Genomic DNA, 26336 nt, shown 5'->3' with positions numbered 1-26336 from the left:
TGGAGCCTTTTCGTGTCAAGATGCCAAACGACTAAGTGTACTAGAACTCTACGAGAGGGATTTGTATGATGTGACGCAACCCAATCGGCCCTCTGTTAAATTTGGAGTCTTGGATGACCGGCTGGTGAGTTCACGTCCTACATGTCATGTGTCAAATGGAATGAGATTCTGAAAAGGTGGTATGACAATAGGGTACGGCAGACAAGATGGGAAAATGTGAGACATGCGGATTGGGCCTCCAAGACTGTGTTGGACATTTCGGTGTCGTTCGACTGGTCGTACCCGTTTTTCATATTGGGTATTTCAAGTTGATGTTGTCTGTTTTGCAGCAGATTTGCAAGGTAATGCAATAGAAAACCCAGTTTTGTTTTGACCAGGGTTTATAGAATCTCATTACAATGTTCTGATAGACGTGCAGTCGGATATTGTTGGAGGAACCTGCACGACGATCTTATATCCGCAGACTACGGAATCCGAATTTGGATGGGGTGCAGAGAAAGGAGATCTTGAAAGCCATTAGTGCCGCGTGTAAAAAGGTGGGAAAGTGTCCAGGATGTGAAGCCACAAACGGTACGTTTCTCGTTCATGCGGAAACCGCAAGGTTTGAAAGATCCCAGATCCTCATAGCGGTATCGAAAACTGAAATTTACGAAAAAAAAACAGGTACCGTAAAGAAAGTGGGAGCTCTCAAAGTCATTCACGAAAAATTTCGACGGAAATCCAAAACGGAAGAGGAAGCTGAATTTCGAAAAACGTTTGATACCGCCGCCAAAATGGATCCGAGCATGGCACATTACATTCCTCGTGCACAGCAAGATTTGAATCCACTGACTGTTCTCCGTCTCTTTGAACGCATTACAAACGAGGTTTGCGCCAGTTGTTACATTCGATTCTTTTTTGAGATGACGCTTATTGGATTTTTCTGTAGGATTGTGAATTGTTGGGATTGGATTCTTCGTGGGGACGCCCCGAGCTGTTCCTATGGACTGCATTGCCAGTGCCACCAGTATGTATTCGGCCATCCATCGGGCAGGAAAACAGCAGGTAAGGACGATACCCCAGTACGATCATGGTCTACAAAAGATTAATCGTATGGAATCCAGCACCGAGGATGATCTTACGGTATTGTTGTCCGAGATCATTGAAATTAACACAAAGATCAAGGGGTTGATTGTCAGTGGCCACAAGACTGAGTCGCTCATGGTGGGAGTGCTATAGTTGCCTTTGTTCATTTGTCCTTGTGATGTTGATTCAAGTATGATTCAGGAATACTGGGATTATTTGCAATTGCAATGTGCCATGTACGTCACGAGCGATCTTCCTGGTGTTCCTAGTCACTTGCAGGGGGTAGGTACCAGCTGCATGCCTTTAAGCGTCCTCCATTAATAGCTCACCCGATTGCATGGCATACCAGAATCTACCGAGGATCAAAAAGGGGTTTTGTCAACGATTGAAAGGAAAGCACGGTCGGTTCCGTGGGAATCTCTCTGGCAAACGTGTAGATTTCTCAGGACGAACTGTTATTTCTCCCGATCCCAATCTTCGAATTGATCAGGTTTTTGTTGACTACGTGTTTCCTTGGTTTCTTTGCGACTTTCCTCAACTATGCTTGTAGGTTGCCGTTCCAGAACGGGTTGCAAAGATCTTGACATACCCAGAACGTGTCACCCGACACAATATTGAGCGACTACGAAATAATGTTCTTAATGGAGCGGATATTCATCCTGGTGCGACGTACATTACCCAGTCCAAGAACCAGAAAAAGTGTGTGGTGGAACGGTCTTTTTGAATGTCCCTGCGCTGTTTTCCGTGAATGACTGAATTGCATTCCTCTTTGCAGATTTTTGCGCTATGGTAATCGAGAAAAGATTGCGGCCCAATTGAACATTGGTGATGTTGTCGATCGTCATTTGCAAGACGGGGATGTGGTCCTGTTCAATCGACAACCTTCTCTACATAAACTCAGTATCATGTCGCATTTTGTACGTATGGGAGTGTGTTTTAACATTGCATGCAGTCAATTGACTTTAAATATTTCAGGTCAAAGTTCGACCATGGCGAACCTTTCGATTCAACGAGTGTGTATGTACACCATATAATGCGGACTTCGACGGTGACGAGATGAACCTCCATGTGCCGCAGACGGAGGAGGCGCGTGCCGAGGCGATGCAGCTTATGGGAGTATGTACCGTTCCTTGATGACGCGTGCAATGGATGGATATCCTAACGGCGATATCCCCATTCAGACAAAAAACAATTTAGTGACACCGCGAAATGGAGAGCCCCTTATTGCTGCTACCCAGGATTTCATCACGGCATCCTATCTCTTGTCACGGAAGGATGTGTTTTATGATCGAGCACAGTTTTCCTTGATTTGTTCGTATATGTCAGATGGACTAGCGCCTGTTGACCTCCCACCACCAGCGATTGTCAAGGTACGCTGCATGAGTTTCATCTCCCCTCTTTGCTTTGTAACCAACACTTTTTCATGTCTTAGCCCGCCAAACTATGGACGGGGAAACAAGTCTTCAACGTCCTCCTCCGCCCCAAACCCCACGTATGGGTCAACCTCGAAACAAAGTGCCGTACATTCGGCAAAGACCTCAAAGATAAATACGGCAACAAGTTTAGCCAACAAAAGACGCGAGCGGGTCACCCGATTGACTCGAGCTTTTGTCCAAACGACGGATACATTCGCATTTACAATAGCGAGTTGATCTCTGGTGTTGTTGATAAGAGTATCATTGGAGATGGAAACAAGAATTCAATGTTTTATACTGTGCTGAGAGATTATGGACCCGAGACGGCTGGAGAGTGCATGAATCGGATTGCAAAACTGTCTGCACGATGGCTTGGTAGGTATTTGTCTTGAATTCCTTTAACATGCGGACCAATCATCGAGCTCTTTATAGCCAACCAAGGCTTCTCGATCGGAATTGACGACGTCCAACCGGGTCTTATTCTATCAAAGGAGAAGGAAATGGTTGTTGAGAAGGGGTATGCGGATTGTGAGGATACGATCGTCATGTCAAAGCAGGGACGATTACCGAATCAACCTGGATGTAACCAGGAGCAGACGTTGGAGGTATGTTTCCCAGTAATTCGTGGTTTTCATTTGAGCGGGGTTAATGGAACTGGTAGGCCAAACTATCGGGTATTCTGAGTAAAATTCGTGAAGATGTTGGACAATCTTGCTTTCAAGAGTTGAACAAGTACAATGCGCCACTTATTATGTCACTGTGTGGATCTAAAGGTATGACCCGCTTATGTAGTTTCATGGCGAGAGAAAGGAAATATTCTGACTTTTAAACTGTGGTTTATTGTTTTGAACAGGATCAAAGATTAATGTGTCCCAAATGGTGGCTTGTGTCGGGCAACAGATTATTTCTGGTAGTCGAATTCCCAACGGGTTCATTGATCGGTCTTTACCCCACTTTCCTAAAAATTGTACGTTTGATATCTATCACCATCAGAGTCGAGGAGCAATGTCACTAATTCTATTTCTTATTTATTTACGTTTAGCGAAAACACCCGCTGCAAAGGGGTTCGTGAGAAATAGTTTCTACAGCGGGTTAACTCCTTCCGAGTTTTTCTTCCATGCTGTGTCTGGGCGTGAAGGGTTGGTTGATACTGCTGTCAAGACCGCTGAAACGGGCTACATGCAACGTCGACTTATGAAGGTAACGACCCTTGTCGTTCACCGTCAAAGCTGCTTGTGCTTACTGGATATAACAGGCCATGGAAGATTTGGTGTCTCACTATGACTTGTCTGTTCGAGATTCGACGGGTGGAGTCGTTCAATTCCGGTTTGGGGATGATGGATTGGATCCGGCCAACATTGAAGGTGCCGATCAACCCGTTGAGTTTACGAGGAATCTTGCTCATTGTATGGTATGTGTCTATATATTTTGTTCTAAATAGTATGTGTCATTTCGCAAATGTAACACACGGTATAGGCCTTGCACAAGAACTCTGCTCATGTCCGACTACTCCCCTGGGAAATCATGGAGCTCGCTGAATCCGAGCTGACTAGCCCGCGGTTTACCAAAGCTTGTTCGGGAGAGTACTTGAACTCTTTGCGCAGGTTTATTCGTAGTGAGGTTGTTGAGAAATTGGGACGGGTTCGAGAGGAGAGGGGGCTACCGTCTTTATTGGAGAGAAATGAATCGTATAGGATTTCGCAAAGTGAGGGTATGTATACGATAACCGTATTATTTCTTGTCAAAAGACTGATTCTGATTCGTTTGCCGGCAGAAATGGCCAAGGGATTGAGAATGTCCTTGACTCGGGAACAGCTTAAAGCCTTTTTTAATGTTTGCTACTTGAAATATATGAGGGCGATGATCGAGCCAGGTAGGCCGCCCCATATCCTTGCAATTTTCGCCCACCGATCAAACTATAACGCCCTTTTTTTCTCCCAGGCACCGCTGTAGGAGCCGTTGGCGCCCAAAGTATTGGCGAACCGGGTACTCAAATGACGCTCAAAACATTCCATTTTGCTGGTGTGGCCAGTATGAACGTTACGTTGGGTGTACCCCGTATCAAGGAAATCATCAACGCCTCCAAAAACATCTCGACACCCATCATCGATGCACGACTTATTAGTGGAGATTACGGATCGGGAGGCGATCCAAGACAGGCTCACTTTGCAGCAGAGGCTGCCGCGAGGGTTGTAAAGGGCCGAGTTGAACGAACGCTATTAGAAGATGTGAGTGGGAATTCTTTCAGCCGTGACTGGGACCGAGTATATTCATACATGCGGGCTTTTAGGTGACCGAGTACATTGAGGAAGTCATTGCACCCAATGAATGCGGATTGAAAATCAAGTTGGATTATGAGGCTATCAAGCGCCTTCAGCTTGAAGTCGACATTTACACAATTCGGTGGTCCATTGTTCGATCAAAGTTGAAGATTATGGACGAGGTACGCACATGTCTTTGTTTTACCTTGCTGAATGGCAGGCTCATTTTTGCCTTGATGACTTTATAGCAAGTCAGATGCGACCCCCCAGATATCCTCCGTATCTCACTAGGTTCCAAAATCTCCCAACTGGGTGCACTACAAGCACTCCAAACCCTCAAACGCGCCCTCCCAAGAATCATAATCAAGGTATGGTTGTTAATTTCTCGTCCAGCTAATCTTGACACCATCTACTTTTACCAATTGCTGATTCAACTTGTTGTACTCAGGGTTTTACAACCGTCAATCGAGCCGTCATCAACGACTCTGAAAAAGACAAACGCCTCAATTTATTGGTTGAGGGGTACGGTCTCCGTGATGTGATGGCAACAGAAGGAATCGATGGCACGAATACAAAATCGAATCATACCCTCGAGTGTTTGCAAACATTGGGGATTGAAGCTGCTAGGTAAGAAAAAAACATGCTCAGTCCTCATATTACAAAGTTTTGAATTCGAATTTGACACCCATATTTCGTTTGTGGATATTTAGGTATACGATTATTTATGAAATCATGTATACGATGAAAAGTCACGGAATGACCATTGATCGACGACATGTGATGTTGTTGGCCGATTTGATGACGTTCAAGGTATAAAGTATTTTTCGCCAATAGGATGTGTGTACGAGTTTCTCATTATTTGACAATCGACCAAAAAATAGGGAGAAGTATTGGGCATTACACGGTTTGGTATTGCCAAAATGAAGGACAGCGTCCTCATGCTCGCTTCGTTTGAAAAAACAACCGATCATCTCTTTGAGGCTGCGTTTTATGGGAAACGGGATGCCATCAATGGTGTGTCAGAGTGTATTATTATGGGGGTGCCCATGGGGATTGGGACGGGTTTGTTTAGACTCTTGAGAAAGACAGATGAGGAAAAGGATAAGTTGCGGCAACCGCGACCACTCCTGTTTGATGATGAGAAACATCATATTTTTAGCTAGACGTGCATAGGTGCCCTTTTTTTAATTTTATTTTGTATATATATCACCCTTCATCAACCCATGACGGTCCGTCAAGATAACCAAATACAATAGTATCTACAATTGCTCTATTGTCTGGCACTCTATATAAACAAAACAGCTAATCTAACACTCTTGATCGTCCATTACCTCATAAACCAACTGAGCCTGAGCCTCCTGCATCCTCTTCTTCAGCACCTCTGCAAACGACGGTCCATTCTCAGGTCCTGTGCCATACGCTATTCGTCCGTAGGCATTGGCAATTTCTTCAGGCACCATGCCATCGAACCACCTCACATAGCGTTTAGCAGATCGTCGCAACCGCCGTTTTACCAGGAGAGACGCGAGTTCAGTCGAATCGCTGATGGGCGCTGACGGATCTTCACGATCCAATCGGAACATCAGAGTCAACATGGGGAGAATATCGAGTGCGAGAGTGCGTTCAGGTGTGCCTGATGAGATTAAATCACCAAGATCTCCGTAGTCTGGTCTGTATTGCAGATCGTAGCGTCCATTGAGTAATTTGCATTGATAGACATGTCGAAAGGAACTGTAACGAGATACCTTTTCTCTTTCCTCTCTTCATGAACGTCCACCTCCCAAAATTCTTCCCATAGACCAGATGCTGCATCCACTGGATATGATACTGGTTGAACAATAGAACAATATGCATATAATGCATCTGCGTTCATGCCTATGGATGTAGATGCTAACTCTGGTTCTTGCATCTTGGCAGCCAAAAAGACGGAAGTCAGGAGCGCTGTCGATAAGATTCATGAAAAGCTGGTTACCTGTGATATTCGCCAATGAGTTGAACGCAGAACCGTATCCATGAACGACAAATTTTCAGTACAAGTCGCAGCGGTGTTGATTGAGCTGCCATAGTCCGGATAAAGTCCGTTGGCGGTGGTGGGCGGCTTGGTATCCTCTGGATCATATGTACTCTCTGGTGACGTAGTCTGGGGGTCATGGGAGATAGGACTATTGAGCTGCAGAAAATCCAATGACTCGGCTCCTTCGAACGACACCCCACACTGTGGCGGTAATTGCATCAGGCAGAACGTGTTCTCCTTTTCTGCGTCCGTCAATTCAACATCTACCATCTCAACCTCTAATTCCTCCTCCGCGCAATGAACACACAAGTTGCTCTCTCGGCAAGATGGCACAAGCGCCAACGGCAGCCGATGGACGCATCTCCGGATGTCTCCTCGGGCAGCCTCAGACCATCTTGCCAGGTCACTGGGATCCTCGATCCAGGTGTTTAAGGACAAAAGTGTCAGATGATTATAGCAAGTTAGCTCTTCTACGCTTGGCGGGGTAAAGTACAGGGGAGTGATTAGATCCTTGAGGAGAGGAAGCGTGGTGCTAGATATACTTGGGTTTGACAGTGTCAGAGGATTATCTGCAGCAATGTTAGACTCATGGTACCCAACAAAACAAATGACATATGAAGACTTGCCATTGCAAGCGAAGGCAGCCGGGCATTTGCTATTTTCGAGCAACGTGAGTACGCTTTTCCAGAACCCCTTATCATCCTCGGACAAAAAGTCTACTTCGTCGAAAAATATCAGGTTTTGCCGTCGCGTCTTCTTGGCAGTTCGTATCACGCCTTCCAGTTGCTGGACAGCTACAATTGCCTGGGATGCATCCAAACCGTCGCTCTCTGCGTTCAAAGACTCTTCACGTTGCTCCAGCAAGGGTGGGCCATCCCTTGTATCATATAGTTCCCATTCTTGATACTTGACCCCGTCCTTCGGTGGAAGAGCCTGACTCTGCGTCGCCTCGGTCAGAATCGTTAAAATGTCTTTAGCACTACGTCTGCAGCTAGCATTGATCTCCAATACGTTATACCCGCAGCGTTTTGCTGCCGAATGTATTAACCTGGTCTTTCCAGATCCCGGAGCGCCAATCAGCATGATATTCTTAGAGGCTGCGTTCCACTCCACATCCCAATAATCTTCCCAATCACTCAGCGGAGACTCGGAGTCCGAACCTGTTGCCCTCAAAGTTCAGCAGGTTGTGTGTGTCCACACTGCCAAATTTCACGTACCACTAGTCCGCTTTCTGCGCTTCTTCGGAGGTTTGTGGGAAGATGCGTATTTCCAGTGTTCTAGCCAACGCTCAAGAGCTGAGGACACGTCCTCCTGTTGTCGTCCCAGCGGCTTGTCACTGAATATCGAGCCGTCTGGTCCGAAGCCGGTGCTTGGGCTGATTAGTTGATCGTACAAAGCTTTGCATGCCGGAGTAAAGAGAGCATCGGACGAGTACAGACAACGCAGGAGGCGCGAGAGAGCAGATCTGTTGGCCTTCACTTTGGGAATAGATTGACCGCTGCTGAGCTTTTTCTCCTCTTGACACACGCGTCGGGTAGTACGACCTCTGAGAAAGTCATGCATCGCTCCGATACTATCACCACTGGGCTGGAGATCCGTGCTGGTATCTGATTTGGGATGAAATCCGGGTGCCAGATTACTGGTCTGACCAGTCAAGTGATGCGTTGCACCAACATGGCAACAAAATGAGTCGGGAAAGTATGCTGTGACCGCTTGTTTTGAGCCCTGACGTGCATTATTGCCGTTTTCGGTCCTTCGAGGATTGAAGAAATTCGATATACCCTTCGATTTGAGGATATCGTTAATAGATTTTTCAGGAGGAGCCAAAGGGGTAGTCGATGAGACGAGAGCAGGCACTTGGAGGGGTGGCTGACTTTCTCCGACAAGGACAGCAGAGTCCGTTCTGGTCTGCGACGGAATGCAGATGATCCGCATTCAGAGATGTATGTCATTAAAGCGATTTGCCTTTTGAAAACTCAGACCTGTGAAGCTGGTTGGCGCGTTGTGGTTGTACTAGTATCTTTGGGCATGGGCTTAGGGCATTTTTTCAGATTCTTTTTTATAGGACGCTGAAAGAGCGGGTATAATGGCACCTGAGAGGGGGTCAGTAACAGTCTGTCTCCACTGCTTACCTGCAAGCACAGATGAATAACTCACGGTGATCCCTGGCGGTACAGCGATGGCAGCTACTGTGTCCCCGACAGAAGAAGTTTCGCAATTTTTTGCGAGCTCATCCGACGTGGGGGTATCTGACAACACCGCAGGAATGGTGGGCTCTTCCGCTTCCAAGGTCATATTGGAAGCATCGGTCACCGTAGATCGGGCTGCACCTAGTTGCATGCAGCAGGTCAAACTAAAAGTTACAAGTTCATGACGCACCTACTGTGGAGCACCCACCTCCGTCCTCAGGGTCAAACAAATCCGAGTCCAGCAAAAAGGATTTCGAGGCTGCATTACGTGCCATGCGTTGATTCCACAATTGATTCAAAAGTGCGAACTCCCACAGGTCCGATTCCTCGATCATCACGTGATGAGAACGCGTTATGTAATCGATTGTCCATTTGGTCGGACATGTCTTTCTGGCCGATCTATGCCCACTTTGACACTCCATGACGATTATCTTGGCAGATGCAATTCAACTGGGAGATTGCTTGGGAAAGGGTGCCTTTGGGTGCGTGTATTCTGGCCTTGTTACGGAGACCGGAGAGGTCGTGGCCGTGAAGCAGCTCCGGCTCTCCAATATCGCGAAACCCGACTTGACTCTTATTACGGTGCGGTACTCCCGTTATAAGTTGATAAACATTCTCGGCTTATTCATATCTGACTTGCTCTTTCAGGGAGAGATTGATTTGCTGAAGGAGCTGAATGTGAGTCCGCATGTATCACATAATTGTTAAAAGCCATCAGGATCGTTATTGATTGGCGACACCAACCAGCATGCCAACATTGTGCAATATCTAGGATTTGTCAAGACGCCCGAATACTTGAATATTATTATGGAGTAGGCACTTGAGATCTTATCTCTATCTTCAATCGCGTTTCCATAAAATGACCCGGTATCTGTTTCATTCATGAAGATACTGCGAAAATGGGTCCTTGTCGAATATTTGTAGAAGATTTGGTCGCTTTCCGGAGCATCTCGTTGCTCTCTATATTGCCCAAGTACTTGAGGGTCTAGTCTATTTGCATGAACAAGGTGTCATTCATCGTGATATCAAGGCTGCGGTAGGTACTTCAGCCGATCAGCTCAAGTATGATAATAACTGGAAGGGTTTTCCTCCTATTTGCAGAACATCCTTACAACTAAGAAAGGGCAGGTCAAGCTGGCCGGTATAATTCTTATAATTTTCTATACTTGGGTCTTTGATAGTAACCCACAGCATTTGGGCAGACTTCGGTATTGCGAGCAAGATTAACGCTACAAATAAAGTATTTGCCGGATCTCCGTATTGGAGTAAGTTCCGCAAGTTTTTCGGCAGACTAGGCTCTTTATCTCATGGCGATGTACCACCTGTTTAAAGTGGCCCCTGAAGTTATTGAACTGCACGGTGCCACGACTGCGTCCGACATTTGGTACTGAAAAAATCAAAAGCCATTTTGTGCATCTGCTGAGACATGGATCTCTAGGAGTGTCGGCTGCACGGCCATTGAATTGCTACAAGGTCACCCACCATATCACACACTCGCACCAATGTCGGCGCTATTTCGCATTGTTCACGATGATCATCCATCCCTACCTGCCCAAACCTCTGTGGTACGTGTCATATTGTCGCATCAATTGCATCATGCTATATTGACTTGGGATCTTTCCCTTCGAGGCAGATGCTCCGAGATTTTCTCATGGAATGCTTTCAAAAAGACGCCAATTTGCGGATCTCTGCCAAAAGGCTTCTAAAGCATCCATGGATCGAAAGTGCACGAAGAAGGGTGAGGGTTTCGTGGCGGACACATCCACTTGGTAAATAGGTAGCATAGTAACATTTCTGCAGGTAGTGGCGCGAGATCTTCAGCAATACATTCTAGAGGACATGAACGACGGACAAATCGCCAGAGCTGCGTCAAGCCTTCCAAGATCTCCAAGCTCCCAAAGCAAAGGAAGCCGTGAAAGTGCGCCTTCAGAGTATAACATCTTTATCACATGTCACGTATATAAACAAAACTCTTCTCCTCCAAATAGAGCGGGCAACAACAGATCGCTCATCTCCTTTGCGACCAGCGTCCACGACAAAGTTCACTGCGTCGTCGAATCCTCCAAAAGCAGACGTTGAGGAGTTGTGCGAACCGGACATGAGTAGCGATGTCTGGGACAACGACTTTGAACCATTTGATGTGAATTTACAGGCGAAAAGCAAAGGTTGTATTAAATGCGCAAAAACGAACTACCTCAGTGATAGTTGTTGATGATGAGAGTTTCGTTTATTCAGACCAACAGGGCCCTGATGCCAGTGATCACAAGGTGTCTTTCTATACCATTTCTGTATTTTACAACGAAGTATATTTAACGTAAACATATCGCAGGCCCCATGCTGGCTGGCGTTGCCAGCTGCCAGTAAGCCTTCCGAGGAAGATAGCGACACGGAAGACGATCCTTTCCTAAGCGTCCTGGAGAATATGGGTAAGAAGCTTAGCGTTTCCTCTTTGGATCCCACCACGTTTTGATCACTAGTACAGCATTCGAGGAAACCGTTGCGAAGGACTATACCCTACCAATGACATCGGGCGTCGTGGAGTTCATCGAACGCCTACGAAAAGAGGACGACCCTAATGTATTGTGCCGTAGCTGCGATGCAGCGGTAGGTTGGGCCGTTAAGATCGTCATTCATCCATCATCGTAACTCAGTTATGCAATTCATCTGTCAGTTGGCTCTGCTTGACACTCATCCTCAAGCGAGTAAAATGCTAATCACTCATCATGCTATCGGGCCTATACTGGATGCGCTGAAATTCCAAAGAGACGAGCAATTACAGTGGACAATGTTACGATTGATAAATAAGGTCCGTGGTTTTCACCCAGGGTACCTCCACAGTGATAATCTAACCCTTAAATACCAAGGTAGAGCGCACAGCGTGACATGCTGATACAGGAGAACATATGCCTACTTGGTGGGCTGAATACGCTCATTGATTTAACGAACTCAGAGTATCGTCTCAACGTCCGTGAAGAAGCAGCGCTCTTCTTAAAACGCGTCTGCACCACCAGTTCCAACTCACTACGGATGTTTATGGCGTGCGGTGGTGTTCGGGCGCTAGTTAATCTGTTGGAAGTTGATTATCGGACGTCGAAGGTTCTAATTTTTTCGGGTATTGACGGGATATCCGGAGTGTTGGAATTGCAGGTGTGGGACCATGCTAACAAAATCATCCTGGACGAGTTTAACTCTGTTGCCTACTCATAGAGTTCCACCCCTCGAACGGATATTTGCCATCTCTTCGTGAAGCACGGGCTACTGAGATCATTATCACGGGTCTTTGGTGAACTGAATGAAGATACGGATCCAGAAGCATATCGTTACACTGATCAGATTGCCAATATGCTGGTCATGTTTTCTCAAGGCGACGTATCGCTCAAGGAGTCGCTCGCAAAAGACGCTTGCATCAGAGGTATGCCTGACCTATGTCCTGATTCGAGCTACGTCCGCGGTTGCACTTTTCATATCTAAATATGGTTATTCCAGGGATAGTGAACACCGTACCACAATTGGCTGCCCCAATACTGGTTAAAGTTTTAAAATGCGTGAAGAACGTTACCATGCATTCAGAAACCCTGCGGTCACTTGAAAAAGCGGATGTAATTCGACCGCTGTGTCAAATATTGACCTTGCGGGATGGACCGTTTTTCACAGTAAGTTAGTCGATTAAACTATGCCAAAGTGGTGTCTGACATCTGCATGCATAGGATATCCAAAACCAAGCCTTGAATGCTCTGTATAACCTGTGTCGTCTCAACAAATCTCGGCAACTAGCGGCTGCTCTTGAGGGTGCCGTGCCTTGCCTTCAAGGCTTTGTGGAAACGAGAAGTCCTCTAAAGCAATTTGCCATACCAATCTTGACCGATATGGTCAATGCTGGTGCTACATGCAGGAAAATACTGTGGCAGAACGGTGCATTGTTGTCGTTCATTTCGTTACTAGTGGATCCATGCTGGCAAGTGGACGCGCTCGAGGCTATCTCCACATGGTAAGCATACTGTCAACCGAACATGAAGTGAGGCAATATATCTTGATAATTATATTGATCGAATAATCGCAGGATGTCGAACGACAGCGACCAAATCGAGAGTCAACTCTGCTTGTCGCACCACGCGGAAAAGTTGGTCTTGGCATTCTGCCAAGCTGAAGCGGCAACATTCGAAAGCATTCTCACTCCCTTCCAACGAATCCTAGTGGCATCGTCGAAGATCTGCCGCTCGATTGCCCGCTATTCCTTGTTCGGTCAAAAAATCTGCTCACATCTCTCTCACCCTGAAACAATGGTTCGATTAAACTTATTGCACATTTTGTATCATATTGTAAGAAGCTTGTCGGATGCGGAGATGACCCAGTTTATTAGCATTCATGATGTTATGGCCAAGTTAAAGGGGATGTGCTCTGGGGATGGGGCCGTGTTGGTGAGGGAACAGGCCAAGAAGTGCATCGGAGCGATCGGGGATGTTCGTAGATATTTATGAAATTATTATATTATATGTACATCTTGGTTATTATACCCGCACTTCTTGCAACACTGTTTGAGCAGCTAGAACTTCCTCAGGTGCAACTTCCTCAGATCCAGCAGCACTCTGCAGAGAGGCCCCATCAATACCAATTAGAAAGACAGCTCAGCAAATCTCTACTTACCAAATACTTCTCTACCAAATCCGCCAACTCTTTATACGCAGCTGCAAGCCTCTTTTTACTCTCTGGAAGCATCTGGTTGGTCTCCTCCAATACCTCTTTTTGTTTGCGAATGTCGTGTTCGTCAGCTCCGTCCGCGACGAGTTTATCGATTCGTTCCTGCTGTTTAGCTGCTTCCTTTTCATAATATGAAAGGTCCTTGCTTATGCTGGTACGATGAACGTTAGGAATTGTTGAGGCCAGCAGCAGCACGACGTTGCGTACCGTTTTACTGCGCCCGTTTGAACCTTTAGCTTTCGGATTGCGCTGTCCATTGAGGGCTACATGGATTTATGTAAGGTCGATCTGAACGGCATGTGAACTTGAAGCAAGGGACATTCACCTTTGTGTTGCTCAACATTTTGATGTCGTGAGTATTTGAATATGCTCAAGAGCCCGTTCGCTGGCAACGCGACTGTGAACGCGCGACTTAGCACCTGACACCTCGTCGGCCAAAGGGAGGTGAATGTAGATCTTGGGAATGAAACTTAAATGGTTTCCCTATCTACCCGCATAGTCTGCCAGATCCTTCGCGGTGACATCTTACCCAAACCCAATGTAGACATTCAGCAGTGGACTTTCGACCAAATTAAGAATGCCCATGTCCCGCTGGACCCTGTTTTGCCGAAAGCACTCGAACTATACGTCGAAAGGTAGTTTACACTCGTCTCAGTTGGACCATGTTTTCGGTAGTGACTATATGAGGTTTCCAGTGTTGGTAAAAGAGGACCGGTAACCGGGATATCTGAAGCAGATATAGCTCTCCTATTTGAAAACCGGAAGACCATATCAGCACGACATGTCCTTGCTTTATACTACGTTTTGCTCTATAACGATATGGTAGAGGAACGAAGATCAGGTCTGCAAAAACAAGGCGGTGATCCCATCTACGAATGTATGTCCGACTTTGCAGAGCACCCGTTGTCGTACTCGCTATTAACTGTAATGTGCAGTGGAGGAGTATACCGATAACCTCTTGGACCGTATCCCAACGAAGCAAATTCTCTCTCATGTCGAGGATCCTTCAAACCAACCCACATACCACACTCTATATCCTCGTTTCTGGGCACTCATGTGCGCCCAGTATCCAGAGGTTCTCGATGTCGGTGGATTTCTCTGCGAGGAGGGTTGCAGGGACAAGAGTGCGGTGGTGCCCGCGGCTGTCAGGGGTTTTGCTTTGATAGGCAAAGAGATGGAGGCAGCGGATGTCAATATTTTATTAAGTAGTGGGAAAGAAGAGGATCTTCGTGCAGGTGAGAGCAGCGACATTGTTAATATTACACGATTTCCATTTTCTGAGATTTCGAAATGGGGGATATCGCCAGTTATATCGTATCTGGATTCCCTAACATTGATGGACCTCCAAACTCATTTCGCGACCGTTACCACAAACCTACTACCCCGCATCACAAACCCTCAGTATGTCACACACCGATATAGCATTGACACGCACCACGGCTGATATAACAGCGCACTAGAACCACATCAGACATCAGCACACAATTCTTTTCCCTTTGGATATCATTATACACGATCAATCCCCGTGAAACATGTCTGGCGACTGTGAATACCTTGAGGCCTTTGTTCGTATCGCGTCTGCCTCTCCACCGTAATGCTTGGTATTAAGAAAAGTTTCGATAGGAATGCAAAGCCTTATGATCACCATACACTCGTTATGGATCCATTGATTGTCTTCTCATGTCGAGAGGTATTCAGACGAGGCGCCTTAAGAATTTTCCTGCGGGTAAGCGTTATCGGCATGTCCTTTCTTGGACAGGTTTTTGACCGCTCGCGGATGGGGAATTGGATAGGTCTTGACGTATTACATGATTGCCTCGAAACATCGATGGAGGAAACTATGGGCCGGCGGAATAAAGGTTTGTAATTTGTGCATCCAGAGGAGGTGAAGCAAACTTACTAATGTGGGGTTGGTTAGCCGGAGGCATACCTACCTCCAACAACAATAGATACCCTCATACAAACCCAAGACGCGGCCATCATCCAATGTCTTCTCGAAGGACTAGTCGGCGGCGAGGGTAATACCCAGTTCTGCCGTTTGACGTCCAAGAACGTACTCTTCTCACGCTTTACCACTCCAGAATCAATCCGCCCCTTTATATACGACTTTATTCACCAGATGTTCATTGAAGATCCAATTCTGATACGCGTTGTCGCATTCCAGACGTTTCCGGTGGAAATATTAAAGGGGGTTGTGGAGGGCGTGCCTTCTATGCGTATGTGTTCCATGTCCGTGCGTTTGTTCTGGTTTTCATTACCGCAGACCCCGTATCAATAAAACACCGACTGTTGTGCAGATGTGTGTTTTGATTTTGTCCCAGGCATGCTCGAGCATCCGAATATTCGCGTTAGGGTATTTGGATTGCAATTGTTTGGATGGTTGGGCGAAACCTATCCAATCGAAAAAAGGTGCGTCTTCACCAGAGTGTGTGATTTGTAGTATCAGAATTGTGTTGCTCATTTTCTACAAGTCTCCACCAAGCAAAGCATTTGATTCTACCCAACATCGCCCACCTGTGCCTTGATCTCTCCAAATATAACAAGCACCTTAAGGCGTCCAGGGACACGGCAACGACAATTCCTTTTCCCCCACGGGTAGAAGGCTGGACGGAAACGATTGTAGGGGTTTTGGTAAATATTGCTAAAGCGTTTCCGAGTTTAGTCGAGAGCGTTGGGAATCTTCTGGAAGGTGTGTTTTAGAGACACCATTTTTTTCTTGTTTGTGGATGTTTCAATCTGTACTGAACTGTTCTCATACTGTAGAATTGAAGCTTCCAATGCCAATGGCAGAACTGCGCTCGATCCTCCGGAATGCATATCCGCTACAGGACACTGATTCACCTCTGGATGCTCTCGCAAAATTCCAGGATGCAGTCAGCCTCACGTTTGGCAAGGTGCTGAGAGACGTGGTACTGATGGATCCAGAGATGCTAGATAAGAGTATCCGATAAAAACACTGCATAAAACTGTCACACAGAAACTACATTACAGAATCCCTGTTGCGCTCATTACAGATATGTGCACTCATGCAAAAGTGCATGATCAGACCACAAGAGTGTAGATGCTATGAACATAGTGCCCCGTTCTAGAGCTAAATCCTGCGCTCTACGCTTGGAGTTTCGCTTTAATATTGTCCTTGAGCTTCCTGCCGTCCGCAGCAAAGTTCCGGATACCCTCAGCAAGCTTTTCGGTTGCCTAGTTAGAAATTTTGTCAGTTATTCAATGCGCATCCAATCACACACCAACGTAGTACTGATAATCATAACCCGACGCATACCATAGCATCCTCGTTCAACTCCCATCTAAACTTCTTCTCGTCGTAAGACACTTTGGGGATGTCCAAAGCCTGCGCCTTCTCAGGACTCAACTTGCGTTCGATAGGCTTGGTCGTTTTAGCCAATTCCTCCAACAATTTCGTGCTGATCGTCAAGAAATCGCAGCCAGCCAGCTCTTCAATCTCCTCCACGTTTCTGAAGCTGGCACCCATGACGATGGTTTTGTAGCCATACTTTTTGTAATAGTTGTAGATCTTCTGGACAGACTGGACGCCAGGGTCTTCGGAACCCCGGTAATCCTTTCCAGTCTTTGCCTTGTACCAGTCCAGAATACGTCCCACAAACGGAGAGATAAGCGTCACACCTGCTTCGGCACAGGCAACAGCTTGTGGAAAGGAAAACAAAAGGGTGAGGTTACAGTGAATGTTGTGATCGCGTTCGAGGACGCGGGCAGCTTGAATTCCTTCCCAGGTGGAAGCAATCTTGATGAGGACTCGGTTAGAGTCGACGCCGGCCTCCTTGTACAAAGCAATGATTTCCAGAGCTTTCTTGATGGTACCCTCAGTGTCGAAGGACAGATGGGCATCAACCTCAGTTGAGACTCGGCCAGGGACGATTTTGAGGATTTCGGAACCAAAGTTCACCAACTAACGCATGCATTAGATATTTGAAAATTTTGGACAGTTTCTCTTCATTATTGAACTAACCAACTTGTCAACCGCGAGTTCGACCTGCTCATCAAGGCTTCCACCCTTCTTCTTGGCGTACTGGACGGCAGTATCGATCAAGTGAGCATAGTTTGGTTTTTGGGTCGCTTGGAGGATGAGCGATGGGTTTGTTGTGGCGTCTTGGGGCTTGTAGGCAGCGATGGCTGTGAAGGAAAGGCAAGGCAGGTCAGTATAGTTCCAACAACAAGTCCTTGTTGAAACACTGTACATTCAAAGTCTCCCGTGTCCGCGACCACGGTGGTGTACTGCTTGAGATAGTCGAGTGTGGATGACATGATGAGTTAACTTTATGTTGGTGGCAGATGGGGTGAGTGTGCGATGACCACGGGCAAATCCAAATACGAAAAGCGAAAGATTGTATGAGTCATCTTTCATTAGCAAACGTGATTTGATCAGAGGTGATAGCGGAAAAGGTGTGAAATCCAAGCGGAGGGGCGGATTTGTTTTAGCGGAAAGCTTTACGGAGAAACCCGTGTTTTCTTGAATGAATAAACGTAGACCTGCGATGGGTGAAAAGACAAATGTCCAAGAGGATTCCAAGGGAGGTCTCAATATGCATCAACCCAGATACTGTTAAAACAAATCACAACAGAATTAAGTTTTAATATGCAACGGACTCAAAATCCCTAAAGCCCTAGATCAAAAGTCTTGTTCTAGCTTGCGCTCACTATATCTTACTCGTCCCATTTTCAAACATCCAATTTCACACTTGAATGAAGGCTTACCAAATGATGAAGTAAGAGTGTAATTTTTTTGACGTGGCGCAGGATAAGCAAAAGCATGTCCAGTTCCAATTGCAGATCACTGTCATTTGCAGATTCCGTCATGGCACCAGAGACCGCAAAGACGACCCCGCAAGCGGGCCAGGAGGTCGATGGCACGAAAAAGAAGAGAAGTAGACCGGCCAGAGGGCAAAGGCGATACAGACGAGAGGTTAAAGCTGCGGATGACCTCGCCAATAGCAAGGAAGCTGGTGTCCCTGCTACTAGAGGCGTCTCTTGGCGGGTCACTGCCAAAGCAGGAGGTCGAATCTCTGATAAACGGGTGATATTTACAGCGGATTCGAGGTATGACTGCTCTATAAGTCATTTACCGCCTAGTTCCGCTTTTATTCATTCAGCTGGGCGGGTCCTAGTCGATTTATCACCTTCAATGCGACACGTATAAAAGTTTTCAATACATCTACTGGGTTACCCCTTCATGTCTTGTCCTTGTCCTCTTACTTGGAACAAGCAGTCTGCACTGCAGTTCAACCCAACCCCGCAAACCCGCTCCAGGTATGAATCACATGTGATGTAACATCGGGTGTCGGACGTGTACCCACTCGAACGTTCTTGGCTCGTAGCTATACACGGCATCGTCGGATGGCATTATTCGTCTTTGGAATATTGAAGGAGGAAGTCTTGTTCAGGTGCGTAGGAATTTTAAAAAGATTGTACATAACAACTTAGACTGACATGGCTCTATTATTTGGCAGTTTTGGGATGTGGGCGAACACATCACCGATATGGTGATTAACCCCAAACAGCCCAAATACGCATACGTCATAACCCAAAGCGAGGAAAAGACGGCCTCGGAAACCACCGCAAGGTCCGTGAAATACACATGTCACCGCTTCGGGTTTGAGACACGTAAGAAGAAGGTGCTACTGAAGACAAAAAAGCCCTTGTTGGCGTTGGAGGCGTCAGCCGATGGAAATTATATGGCTGTCGCGAGTCGGGCAATGGCGGCAGTTTTCGATACAGACTCCTTGTCAGAGCTCTCTAGGTACGGGTTTTGTTGATCTTGTTGGGTCCTACTGTAAGGTTTAACGTGCTTGCTGATGTTACAGATACGAATCAGACGAAGAGATTACTTCCCTCGCCGTACACCCTACAGGCCAAAGTATTGCGGTTGGCGATATCCGAGGACGCATCACCATCTGGTACCAGCGGAATTCTGCTCACAGCGTCTTATTGACGATACTGATCGTATCTTGTTATTCAGGTACAATGTCATAGCAACTTCAAAGCAGAATGCCGTACGTGAAGTCCTACACTGGCACCCGCATAGGGTTAACGATCTCGCGTTCACAAGTGACGGTACGCAGTGCGGGGGGTTTACCAATTTAGTCGGGGCAACGCACTAACCTTGCCCATCGTCAGGCGGATATCTTCTATCTGGTGGAAATGAAATGGTTCTGGTTGTCTGGCAGCTGCGTACGAGACACAAACAGTTCCTTCCGCGGTTGGGGTCAGAAATCTTCTCTATTGCCGTCAGCCCCGACCAGACTTCATATGCACTGTATCATAAGGATAACACTGTTCGGTTGATATCGGCGATAAATTTGACCGTAAAAAGGGTTGTAACTGGATTGCAGTTTGGTGAGTTTAAGGACTGTATGCGTATCATCAGGTCTGTGTGTGTTGATCAGACTATGGGTCATAGCAACGTCGATCGGGGATCAGCAGACACTCCGGACTGGGCTATTGGTGGAACCTAAGAGCAAGGCGATTGTATTAGAAGGATATCCTGGTCATCTCCAATTTTACGACGTGGCAGATGATTCATCAGTATTACAGGTAACAAGTATTCGAGGCAAAATGATTGATCGGGACTGTCCGCTGATACTAGATACAATAGGTTGAAGTCATACCCAATCCAGTTTCTCAGCTGGACGATGGCAATGGAAGCCGTATAAATGCGCGTATCACGCATGTGGCATTCTCTGCTGACGCGGCATGGATGGCAACAGTATGTAGTCGAAGCTCTTGCGCAACGGATCTGCGAAGCGTTGACGTGGCGTGGCGGTTTTGTAGAGTGAAGAACGAACTTCGATTGAAGATGGTCAGTCGCAAAATTTCCTCAAGTTTTGGGAGTACGATGAAAATGCCCAAAGGTAAGGAATCATCTCGTAGACGCCCGCAACAAGATTCGTTTTTGACTCGTCTATTTTAGCTACAAAGTGGTCACGCGCATGGACCAACCCCACAAGGGACCCATTACGAGCTTGAAGATCAGTGGAACGTCGTTGATCGCCGTCACGACGAGCGAGGATGGAACGTTCAAGATATGGCAACTGGCAAAAACGGCACACAGCGACGTGAAGGGTGAGGTGCTATTGTAGTTTGTAGGATTACTTGACGTATTAGGCTAACGACAATATCTCGTCGTATTAGAACACTGGCTATGCACATCGTGGGGAACGTACCAAAACCTCCCCGCATATGATGCGACATTTTCCAACGATGGTTCGATCATAGCAATCGCGTTCGGACAGGTATAGTCTCTAACATCCGTGTTAAGAATGACGTGGGGATACTTATCTGAATGTTTACTGCAGTTGATCACCATATGGGACGCATTTGGCTCTCGTTTACATGGGGTCCTCGCATCTCCTCTTCCCCGATCACCCATTCGACGTGTCCGAGCTGTTGGTACATCACATTTGATATCATGCACAGACGACCGGGTATATGTTTGGAACCTTCTCAGCTGCACATGTGAGTTGTGCGTTGCAGACTTGGCTGATAATTCCATGGGACTTATTCTTGTCGTGTAGTACTATGGTCACTCCGGTTACACGTGCATTCCATTGCGGTTGACCCAAGCCAATCTCGTTTCGTTGTCCTGGCACATGAGGATAGCTTGCCTGGATCGAAACACTCTCCTGCAATTCGGAGGACAGCGACACGTCTACTTATTTTTGAAACTGGATCACCAACACCCTTGGCATCGTCATCCCTTGCTGTACCTTGCTTCTCGGCGGTGTTCAGGCCCAAGAAGGCAGAGTCCGACTTGGTTCTATTGAATCAAAATGGTGAATTAGAGGTTTTGAGTCAAAATGATACTGAGGGACCCCGTGTTGTTGTAAGTGGTCAGCGGGATCGTTTCTCATGTTGAATAAATACTAATGGTATTTTTCTTACAGAAAAAGATTGAAGAACAACCTTCCTCTCGCACGTCCCTAACGAATCTATACCAAAATCAACCCACGCAACCCACTGCTCAACCCTACAAGGCTACATCTGCTATAGTCTTTGATATCTCGGCCCCATCCCACGTCCTACCCCCGCCTACCCAAATGATCATGTCCTTTTTGAACTCTTTCATGGTGCCGAGGGTCTCTGACGACACTGTGGTGGATGCGATTACAGAAAAAGTTGAAGAAGCTGAGACTGTGGAGGAAACAGTGGATGAGAGTGACGGTGGATTAATCAAACGGGAGGCTGTTGACATTGTCTTTAAGGAAGTTTTGGTTAGCGTGTGATGGGGTGGAGGGTAGCTTTCGAGGGTTGCGAGGAAGTCACTTGTACATAACACTAGAATCTTTCTCTTGTCACAAATAGGGTAGGCGATTTTTTACAGTTAGTTTGTAAAAGAATCGGCGGAAAACAAGACGATGATGCGCGGCATCCATATTTGGGTATATTGGTCTTTTTGCTGTGCCACATGGAATTGTCGTTGGGGACAAGTTTATCAGCAACACCAAGCTTTTGGAGAACCAGGGTTGGTTAGCTACCAAGTAGACTTGCATTGTTACTTACAAGATGAGTGCACGGACATCGATACGGTTTGCCTTGCAAACACGTCCTTCCTTTCCTGCTATCTCACGGTCATTGTCAAGTCGAACCTTGGCGACAACGACTCGACATGACGGGAAACAACGAAAGTTCTCAGAGGAGCTCGCCAATGGACCCAATCTAGGCGACTTTATAGCTGCATCGGATAAATTGAGTGTTGAGGAAGCGTTGGAGTTGAGGGAACCCGTCAAAACAACAACAGGCGGTGCATTACGACGAAAAAAGTTGGTTTTGTTTTGTCGCATTTTCATACCTTCCATTGTCCTACCATTGAGATCACTAATGTTTTTTGGGTATTATGCTAGTCACGTACGACTTCCTTCATGGCTGAAAACGGATATACCCGTCGGCGAGGATTTTGCCCGTCTCAAAAAGGATTTGCGGGGCCTCAAGTTGCATACTGTTTGTGAGGAAGCGCGGTGTCCCAATATTGGAGAATGCTGGGGTGGTGGGGAGGATAAAACTGCTACGGCAACCATAATGGTGAGTGATGGTTGTTCCATGTTTCAAAGATTCAAAGTTTGAATGTTTTGGGGTAGCTTATGGGGGATGAATGTACAAGAGGATGCCGGTTTTGCTCCGTTAAAACAAATCGGGCACCAAAACCTTTGGATCCGGATGAACCGGAAAAAACTGCGGAAGCAATATCGCGATGGGGATTAGATTATGTTGTTTTAACGTCAGTGGATCGGGATGATTTGGCCGATGGGGGAGCAGATCATTTTGCGACGACTGTGGAGTTGATAAAGTCAAAGTGTGTTATATTATGTTGACAAGCCCGTTCCCTTTTATTCATTACTTTGTAATTTTTCAGAGCGCCCAATATTCTTGTAGAATGCCTGACGGGCGACTTTCGAGGCAAACTTGAAGATGTTGCCCGGGTCGCAAGGTCCGGCCTCGATGTTTACGCACATAATGTTGAAACCGTTGAAAATCTTACCAAATATGTTCGAGACCGTCGGGCAACATTTCGACAATCGCTGAGTGTGCTGGAGCATGCCAAAAAGATGCGCTCGGATTTGGTTACAAAGACGTCCATGATGTTGGGATTGGGGGAGACGGACGAAGAGGTTTTGCAAGCTATGAAGGGTATGTGAACTGGCTATTGATTGGAAGCCAGTTGAACCGCTACTGATGTTGTATCCGTCAATATAGACCTCCGAGCCATTGACGTCGACGTTATAACATTCGGCCAGTACATGCGACCCACCAAGAAGCATATGAAGGTCGCCGAATATGTTCATCCCGACAAATTCGACCACTGGGCTGAGGTTGCCAAAAGTTTGGGGTTCAAGTATGTGGCGAGTGGACCATTGGTTAGATCGAGTTACAAGGCTGGGGAATTTTATATTAGAAACATTGTTAAGGGGAATAGCAGTAAGGATGAGGTGGTTCTAAGTGAAGCATTGGCAGCGGGCAGTGTCTAGAAAAGGTTCTATATTCATTTATTGGCTGTATTTCTTTTTGGGATATCAATCATTTGAGATGCCTCTTTCTGCTCTCCATGCCTCTCTCCATTCTTCGCTCACTCCACCCGGAGCCACCACCACTCGCAGCACAGCTTCTAGTACCCACGCCGTCAATCCCCAAATTCTCTTTTCACCCACGTTCCAGTTCCTAACCAGTCGCTTTCCACCCCGCAAGTGTTCTGTCTCTGTCTGCATACCCAACAACTCCTCTAACGAAACACAAAAGACTTCTTCTACCTCAGTAGGATTAAATGGCATGGATTCAGGAACTAGGGAATGAGGCGTATGGATATGCGATAAAATCGGATGAATCAAAATCGAGTGTGTCCGGTCCGGTAAAGGATGAAACTGACCCAATACCGTCACATGGTCTGGCGGTATCAGAATTTCTTCATGGGTTTCTCGTAACGCTGTGGCAATCACGTCTTTATCCCCGGGGTCAACGGCTCCCCCTGGAAAAGAGACCTCACCTCCGTGACGCCGTAGTTTTGAGGATCGCATCGTGAATAAAATGGACGGTTTTCCGTGTGCTGTGCAAAGAGGGATGAGGATTGCGGCGTGTCGCCAGGCTGTATTTGGTGGGCCCTTGTACGTCCATCTTGGGGATTTGATACTGGATGTGTGAGACGCGAGACGGGTGGAGTAAGTTGACAGGATGGGAGTTGTGTACTGAAGGGAGGACGGGTTCAACGGTGGTGGTGGCGGTTGCTGTGGAGCAGCGGTTGTCGCCTTGGTGGCAGCACTGCTGTATAAGCGGACTATATGATGGGAGCGCATTTTATGAGGATTCAAGTTCATGAGAGTGATCTGAGGTTGGCCCAAAGTTGCGCGAGATGAGCTGACGAGCACGATGACGATTCCGCGTCATGGTTGGAGCCATGCATTCTAATCAATTGCTAAGCCACATTGATATGATGCCCATCATTTGCACTTTACACTGTCAGTTATCATCGCAAGATGAAAGTAAATCAAAAAACTTTTTTGATGGCTGAACAATATACTGGTAACATTGGTAAATATCAACTATTGATCAAAATAATATGCATACAAAAAGAAATGTCACAAAAATGTACATCGACTCTCCATAGATCCCCTCCATTTATACGGCTTGCCCAGCAGTCCACGTTATTTCATTCTCCATCTCCTTTCTAATCTTTTCATTGTCGCAATTTATTTCCATTGCTGTGGAAGATCCTTCCAAGATTGTAAGACGAGGACCTTGAAACCATCTACGGGCACCCAGGAAAAACCAGCCCAAGGAACCAATGAGAATAGTGCCTAGCACGACCACAGCGTAGTTCTGTACAATAAAGGTATTGATATGAGTGGTAACACTCAACAAGACATAATATCATGAACATACCATGTCCAGAGGGTTTGTAACCGGTCCTAGCGGGAATAGCTGCACAGGGATCTGAACAAGGACAAAACAGCATGCAACGGTGCCAATAGGAACACTGAAAGATCCAAGTGAGAATGGTCCCGGCTGGAAAGTCTTTCGGCCGTATGTTATCCGCATCAAAATTGGAATGGCGTACGAAATGTACAATGCCAGTGCAGCACAGTTGAAGATGGCTTCAACCGCTGTCAAGTTAACGAGGGCAAGAAGCCCCAACACGGCGGAGCTGAAGACGACAAACCACACAGCATGGATCGGTGTGAGAGTTTTCGGATTCAGGCGGCGCCAGTAGCGAGACAGGGGAAGAGCGCCATCTCGGGAGAATGCGTATACTGCTCGCGATGCGTCAATGCACTATGAAAAGGAGAGGATATATCAGGAATTGAAGATGATAAAAGGTCGTCTGGTATGACCTGGTTATTGTAACTAACCTGAGGAATACCACCAACGATCTGTGTCAAAGTTACAAAGAACCAAGCGGCCAGCATTCCCTTTTTTCCCATGTTGTCCAACAGTATTTGGGCCATGGGCAAAGGCAAAGTCGAGTTAACCACACTGGTCACGTCCGTCGTAACGAAAGAGATTGCGAGCATTGTTGCCCAACCCAGTACGCCCATCGCAGATACGGCGTATATGATGGCTCTGGGAGCGGCAGTTGATGCATTGGAACTTTCTTCCGAAATGTGGGCCGCGCTGTCGTATCCCGTCAAACACCAGAGTGGACCTGTTGTCGAGATGAGAAATGTAAAGCCGGGGCTGTTGAGCCAGCTGATGTTGTTTGTGAACTGAAAAATCGAAAAGTTCTATATCAGTATCGTACCAAAAAGTGGGAGGGACGAACAGGGTGCTCACCTCAAAAAATGCAGTCTTGGCTGGCACGACGTTGCCTTTGTTTGATGCGGTCACAACCAGGGCAATGACAATGGCAATTGAGGAGAGTATGTTGACAGTAGCAAAGTACACTTGCAGTCTCGCTATAATGGATGTGGCAAGGCCACTAATGAGTCCGTACACCACCTGCACAAGATAACCATTAGGAATAACTGAAAACTACAAACGTGTTGAGCACTGCTAACCCACCAAAATGACAAGGCATATTCCGTAGATTTGGCGAGAATCCAAAATAATGCTATCATCGGTCGCTACTTGAATAAATGCCGCGATCATGGATGCTCCACCGAACGCAATGGAGCATACGAGAGAAACTTGTCCAATAGTGTTGATCCATCCGGTCAACCAACAGATCAGAGCACGAGATCGT

At 46.7% G+C, this 26336-nt stretch overlaps 10 protein-coding genes across 10 annotated transcripts in view; 5 read left to right on the top strand and 5 right to left on the bottom strand.

Annotated features, from left to right (window-relative positions):
- The window catches only part of SPPG_01839 (DNA-directed RNA polymerase III core subunit RPO31), a gene marked incomplete at its 5' end in the record, with an annotated part of 6310 nt that extends 296 nt beyond the window's left edge, over window positions 1-6014 (top strand). Inside the window, 26 exons of the mRNA XM_016750151.1 lie at window positions 21-124; window positions 192-341; window positions 411-570; window positions 664-866; window positions 929-1044; window positions 1104-1203; window positions 1267-1347; window positions 1415-1555; window positions 1616-1764; window positions 1841-1982; window positions 2041-2181; window positions 2247-2435; window positions 2498-2855; window positions 2913-3085; window positions 3142-3253; window positions 3334-3447; window positions 3523-3680; window positions 3736-3891; window positions 3957-4191; window positions 4255-4353; window positions 4422-4708; window positions 4771-4923; window positions 4990-5109; window positions 5190-5368; window positions 5452-5551; window positions 5623-6014. Of these exons, the coding sequence (XP_016610795.1) occupies window positions 21-124; window positions 192-341; window positions 411-570; window positions 664-866; window positions 929-1044; window positions 1104-1203; window positions 1267-1347; window positions 1415-1555; window positions 1616-1764; window positions 1841-1982; window positions 2041-2181; window positions 2247-2435; window positions 2498-2855; window positions 2913-3085; window positions 3142-3253; window positions 3334-3447; window positions 3523-3680; window positions 3736-3891; window positions 3957-4191; window positions 4255-4353; window positions 4422-4708; window positions 4771-4923; window positions 4990-5109; window positions 5190-5368; window positions 5452-5551; window positions 5623-5904 (4202 nt within the window). The 3' untranslated portion in view covers window positions 5905-6014. The remainder of the gene's footprint in view (window positions 1-20; window positions 125-191; window positions 342-410; window positions 571-663; window positions 867-928; window positions 1045-1103; window positions 1204-1266; window positions 1348-1414; window positions 1556-1615; window positions 1765-1840; window positions 1983-2040; window positions 2182-2246; window positions 2436-2497; window positions 2856-2912; window positions 3086-3141; window positions 3254-3333; window positions 3448-3522; window positions 3681-3735; window positions 3892-3956; window positions 4192-4254; window positions 4354-4421; window positions 4709-4770; window positions 4924-4989; window positions 5110-5189; window positions 5369-5451; window positions 5552-5622) is intronic.
- SPPG_01838 (uncharacterized protein) lies at window positions 5901-9230 on the bottom strand. Its single transcript, XM_016750150.1, has 8 exons — window positions 9153-9230; window positions 8913-9085; window positions 8738-8848; window positions 7973-8663; window positions 7382-7915; window positions 6714-7324; window positions 6487-6650; window positions 5901-6412 (listed from the first exon to the last, which is right to left on the bottom strand). Exons 1-8 carry the CDS (start codon window positions 9217-9219, stop codon window positions 6049-6051), a joined length of 2715 nt encoding a protein of 904 aa, XP_016610794.1. The 5' UTR covers window positions 9220-9230; the 3' UTR covers window positions 5901-6048.
- Window positions 9231-9306: 76 nt separating this feature from the next.
- SPPG_01837 (STE/STE11/CDC15 protein kinase) lies at window positions 9307-13460 on the top strand. Its single transcript, XM_016750149.1, has 20 exons — window positions 9307-9526; window positions 9593-9622; window positions 9692-9756; window positions 9833-9980; window positions 10046-10085; window positions 10147-10209; window positions 10277-10328; window positions 10383-10509; window positions 10578-10682; window positions 10745-10862; window positions 10933-11109; window positions 11180-11211; window positions 11274-11370; window positions 11427-11548; window positions 11616-11750; window positions 11813-12091; window positions 12152-12356; window positions 12431-12597; window positions 12652-12932; window positions 13005-13460. Exons 1-20 carry the CDS (start codon window positions 9365-9367, stop codon window positions 13420-13422), a joined length of 2823 nt encoding a protein of 940 aa, XP_016610793.1. The 5' UTR covers window positions 9307-9364; the 3' UTR covers window positions 13423-13460.
- Window positions 13334-14028, bottom strand: SPPG_01836 (uncharacterized protein). The gene is made up of 4 exons (XM_016750148.1): window positions 13968-14028; window positions 13850-13905; window positions 13589-13793; window positions 13334-13530 (listed from the first exon to the last, which is right to left on the bottom strand). Exons 1-4 carry the CDS (start codon window positions 13983-13985, stop codon window positions 13453-13455), a joined length of 357 nt encoding a protein of 118 aa, XP_016610792.1. The 5' UTR covers window positions 13986-14028; the 3' UTR covers window positions 13334-13452.
- Window positions 14028-16687, top strand: SPPG_01835 (uncharacterized protein). Its single transcript, XM_016750147.1, has 12 exons — window positions 14028-14277; window positions 14338-14519; window positions 14578-14877; window positions 14950-15043; window positions 15103-15207; window positions 15266-15368; window positions 15436-15501; window positions 15561-15660; window positions 15724-15858; window positions 15940-16051; window positions 16114-16331; window positions 16406-16687. The coding sequence occupies exons 1-12, from the start codon at window positions 14117-14119 to the stop codon at window positions 16591-16593; spliced, it is 1764 nt and encodes a 587-aa protein (XP_016610791.1). The 5' UTR covers window positions 14028-14116; the 3' UTR covers window positions 16594-16687.
- Window positions 16555-18008, bottom strand: SPPG_01834 (transaldolase). The gene is made up of 4 exons (XM_016750146.1): window positions 17854-18008; window positions 17625-17788; window positions 16920-17564; window positions 16555-16837 (listed from the first exon to the last, which is right to left on the bottom strand). The coding sequence occupies exons 1-4, from the start codon at window positions 17918-17920 to the stop codon at window positions 16748-16750; spliced, it is 966 nt and encodes a 321-aa protein (XP_016610790.1). The 5' UTR covers window positions 17921-18008; the 3' UTR covers window positions 16555-16747.
- A 450-nt stretch (window positions 18009-18458) lies between these two features.
- On the top strand, window positions 18459-22053 carry SPPG_01833 (uncharacterized protein). The gene is made up of 15 exons (XM_016750145.1): window positions 18459-18712; window positions 18781-18922; window positions 18991-19056; window positions 19123-19412; window positions 19477-19569; window positions 19632-19726; window positions 19790-20008; window positions 20073-20206; window positions 20268-20378; window positions 20444-20523; window positions 20583-20734; window positions 20804-20904; window positions 20968-21127; window positions 21187-21494; window positions 21556-22053. The coding sequence occupies exons 1-15, from the start codon at window positions 18471-18473 to the stop codon at window positions 21892-21894; spliced, it is 2532 nt and encodes an 843-aa protein (XP_016610789.1). The 5' UTR covers window positions 18459-18470; the 3' UTR covers window positions 21895-22053.
- Window positions 22054-22123: 70 nt separating this feature from the next.
- On the top strand, window positions 22124-23707 carry SPPG_01832 (lipoyl synthase). The gene is made up of 5 exons (XM_016750144.1): window positions 22124-22431; window positions 22513-22690; window positions 22747-22961; window positions 23022-23296; window positions 23363-23707. The coding sequence occupies exons 1-5, from the start codon at window positions 22175-22177 to the stop codon at window positions 23632-23634; spliced, it is 1197 nt and encodes a 398-aa protein (XP_016610788.1). The 5' UTR covers window positions 22124-22174; the 3' UTR covers window positions 23635-23707.
- Window positions 23635-24495, bottom strand: SPPG_01831 (uncharacterized protein). The gene has a single exon (XM_016750143.1). The coding sequence runs from the start codon at window positions 24472-24474 to the stop codon at window positions 23680-23682; it is 795 nt and encodes a 264-aa protein (XP_016610787.1). The 5' UTR covers window positions 24475-24495; the 3' UTR covers window positions 23635-23679.
- Window positions 24496-24775: 280 nt separating this feature from the next.
- On the bottom strand, window positions 24776-26333 carry SPPG_01830 (uncharacterized protein; the record flags this gene model as incomplete). The annotated part of the gene is made up of 5 exons (XM_016750142.1): window positions 26156-26333; window positions 25928-26092; window positions 25507-25860; window positions 25040-25429; window positions 24776-24976 (listed from the first exon to the last, which is right to left on the bottom strand). Exons 1-5 carry the CDS (start codon window positions 26240-26242, stop codon window positions 24776-24778), a joined length of 1197 nt encoding a protein of 398 aa, XP_016610786.1. The 5' UTR covers window positions 26243-26333.
- Between the last annotated feature and the right edge of the window lie 3 nt (window positions 26334-26336).

Source organism: Spizellomyces punctatus (assembly GCF_000182565.1).
Source record: "Spizellomyces punctatus DAOM BR117 chromosome Unknown supercont1.3, whole genome shotgun sequence".
Classification (NCBI taxonomy): Eukaryota; Fungi; Chytridiomycota; class Chytridiomycetes; order Spizellomycetales; family Spizellomycetaceae; genus Spizellomyces; species Spizellomyces punctatus.
Note: the sequence above shows the minus strand (reverse complement) of the source record. Positions and strands in the feature narration are given on the sequence as shown.